General features: G+C 37.9%; 1 protein-coding gene across 8 annotated transcripts in view; it reads right to left on the reverse strand.

The window, feature by feature from the left end:
* Positions 1-45: 45 nt before the first annotated feature.
* Positions 46-3,017, reverse strand: part of LOC111862203 (peroxisomal acyl-coenzyme A oxidase 3) — a 44,100-nt gene continuing 41,128 nt past the window's right edge. For all 8 annotated transcript variants that reach the window (XM_023847403.2, XM_023847409.2, XM_023847406.2 and 5 more), the window contains one exon: positions 46-2,769. In XM_023847403.2, the coding sequence (XP_023703171.1) occupies positions 2,668-2,769 (102 nt within the window). In that variant the 3' untranslated portion in view covers positions 46-2,667. The remainder of the gene's footprint in view (positions 2,770-3,017) is intronic.

Below are 3,017 nucleotides of genomic sequence, written 5' to 3' on the forward strand. Positions count from 1 at the left end.
AAGCAAGGTATAAAAACAGTTGCTTTATGAGGAATTAGTTCGTACCATTGAATATTTGACGCAATAGACAAGGTGTCGCAGAAACCAATGTTGCTATAACCAAGTTTTACTGTATATGTAAATGACAACAGGCCTCAATAAATCCATCATGTGGCAAAGTCCAAGAAGAATTACATGCGGGACTGACAAAATTAAGATATTTTACTACTATTTGAGTTAGCCTGAGAACTAAGATTCCCCCAGACATTAAACCAGTGGTATTTTAAAAACCTTATCTGCCTAATTTAACACTAGAGCAGAAACACGGACAGGCACTATGCACACATATATACATGTGTGTGCGCGGGCATGTGTAGTCTGTAAAAAATAAGTTCTTCTATAGTAAAAAAGAAATACAAGTTCAGGCAGAATTCAAACATTGTATATAGCCATGATGTGAAAGTAGAAATGCTATAATGCATTTATACAATTTAATGGTACAGTGATATGGGGATAGCATGGATATATGATTCCTTAGAATGGATAAAAAATGGAGCAGATAACCACTGAGGAACCAAGGACAAGGCTGAGAGACCGATTGAGAGAAGATACACAAAAGAGAGTAGGAAAATGTGAACAGAGACTAAACATATGTACTTAGGAGGGATGGGGAACTCCAGATGAGACTTTTCCCATAACATTATCCACCCCAGGAGGAATGTCAATGGATAGCGATAATACTAGAAGCTCACATTTCAGTTGGTTCAGGTCAGAGGTTTTTATTTATTTGTTTTCTTTTTGGAATTAATATTTAAAAAGATGTGCAAACAGGAGAAATATGTGTATAAATGTTCAAAAAATTACAAAAAAAGCTGGTGTAGGACGAACATCAGTTCCTTCAAACACAGAACACAAGCATTCTCAAAATATCAAGAAATTAAATAAATAATCTAAGTTTCTACAACAGAATATAATCATGACTCTATTTGAACTTTCATGACATCATTTGATTTTTTAATATATTAGAAGTGTCAGATATATAAGTTTTGGCAGTATGAAATATCAGTCACATAATATGAATGAGATACATCTCCTTCCTTTAAACAATATCAAAAAAATATTGCAGTAATGCGCCTGCGCATTCTTCTTTGTACGTGTTTGTTTCCAAACACACGTCACCGAGTAAGAACCATCTACAACTACTGGAGTATAGTACCCTGATCTGATTTTGGATACTTTTACTGAGATGGACATCTGACACTAAAAATACTTGCTTTGTACCTACGACATCAGTTTCCCTTTTTTGCACATAGCCAAATACAGAGAGGCGCAAAAAACGTATACACCCTTTAACATAGGTTATCTATGGACATTTACAATGTTGAACCAAAATGTAATGTATGGTGTGTAGTGTGATATTCTCTCAAAAGATGGTGCTAGTCATATGAGTGCCACAGCCACCTTATTGAATAATTGGACAACCAAAGAAAACGTAGGTGGAACGGTTGTTGGTCGAGCAGCGCAAGATAATTCTGAAGTGCTGCTGGAAATCTGAAAATGTGCATGAAATAAAAAGACAGTGGCAGCGTGAATTTGCAATGGAACCTCCAACATGAGTAACAACTACACGTATCTGTGACAAATTTGAGGCTGATGGTACAGTGTATGATGTGTGCAAGCAAAGATATGGGTGGCCTGGCAGAGCAACAAGTCCACCTCTTCTGGTATGGTGTTGGTACAGTTTATACAATATCCACAAGTCTGCAAAACAATGTGCATGTTGAGACAGGCGTTAGCATGTCAGGGGTATAACACATTCTAAAACACGCTAAATGGAAAGTTTGCATCCCTGAATTGTTACATGACATGAATGAAGACAATCCTGATTGAAAAGTGTAGGTTTGTTAGTAGTTTCAACAAAAGGTATACAAGAATGTGGACTTTGTGAGCAAAAATGTTTGGTTTGATGAGGCAACATTTAAACTGAATGGTACAGTGAATCGCCTTAATTGTGTGTACTGGGCTCCAGAAAATCCACACATTCATGTGGACAGGGCAGTCAATTTACCAGGACTCACTGTCTGGTGTGAACTGTCATACAGGGGTTTAACTGGACCACTCTTTTTTGAAGGAACAGTTAATACTCCTATGTACCTCAACATGCCTATAAAAAAGAACTCTGTGGTTTTAGTCCTCAAGTGAACTATACCAACTGAGCAACCGCCACCTGTCAGCGAAGTTAGTGTTACAGACATTTATTTTACTTGCCCTTCATCAGTTCTGTGGAAATAAGCCATTTTACTTTCAACAAGATGGAGCATCACCACGCTACTACCGAGATGTCATAACCTACCTCAATGAACCAGGTCAATGGATGGGAAGAGGTAGTGTTGAATATCCCCCATGCTCATCTGACTTAACCCTCATTGACTTCTACTTGTGGGAGTCCCTGAAGGATGTGGTATATTGTAGAAAGCCACTGACACTGGAGACGTTACGGGAAGAAATTGAAACATTGAACTCGTGTCTACCAGCTAATGGTGGGCACTTTTAACACTTATTCCAGTTCAACATGTGTTGCAGCCATCCCTTTCTGTGTGTATCAAATTTGGATTACCAACAAATTATTTAAGCACATATTTTGCATGTTTCTTGGGCCCCTCTGTATATTCATTGCACTTGCAGCATCTACAGTTTAGATAAAGGTTTTGGCACAATTTCATTCCACCATGGTGGTCGTTGCATTGCTCCCGAGTTGTGAAAGAAGTGTGCTTGAAGATTATCATATAGCTAGAAATAAAAAAAGAAAATGGAATTAGGCTTGCCACATTAGTTAGCCGATATTAATATGCGTAGGTAACTTCCATTTTAATTAAACTTATTGTATCACATCTGCTGAAAGCCAGAATTGTGAAGCCAGCAGAGAAAGCTGTTGCTACGGAATGGCTCCATACAAATGTTCATTGCTAGACAATGGCTTAGTAGTCATGTGTTAACCCCAACAGACACATATGCATCAATAGCAGAGCTGAAAAGTT

Source organism: Cryptotermes secundus, unplaced genomic scaffold (assembly GCF_002891405.2).
Source record: "Cryptotermes secundus unplaced genomic scaffold, Csec_1.0 scaffold1288, whole genome shotgun sequence".
Taxonomy (NCBI): domain Eukaryota; kingdom Metazoa; phylum Arthropoda; class Insecta; order Blattodea; family Kalotermitidae; genus Cryptotermes; species Cryptotermes secundus.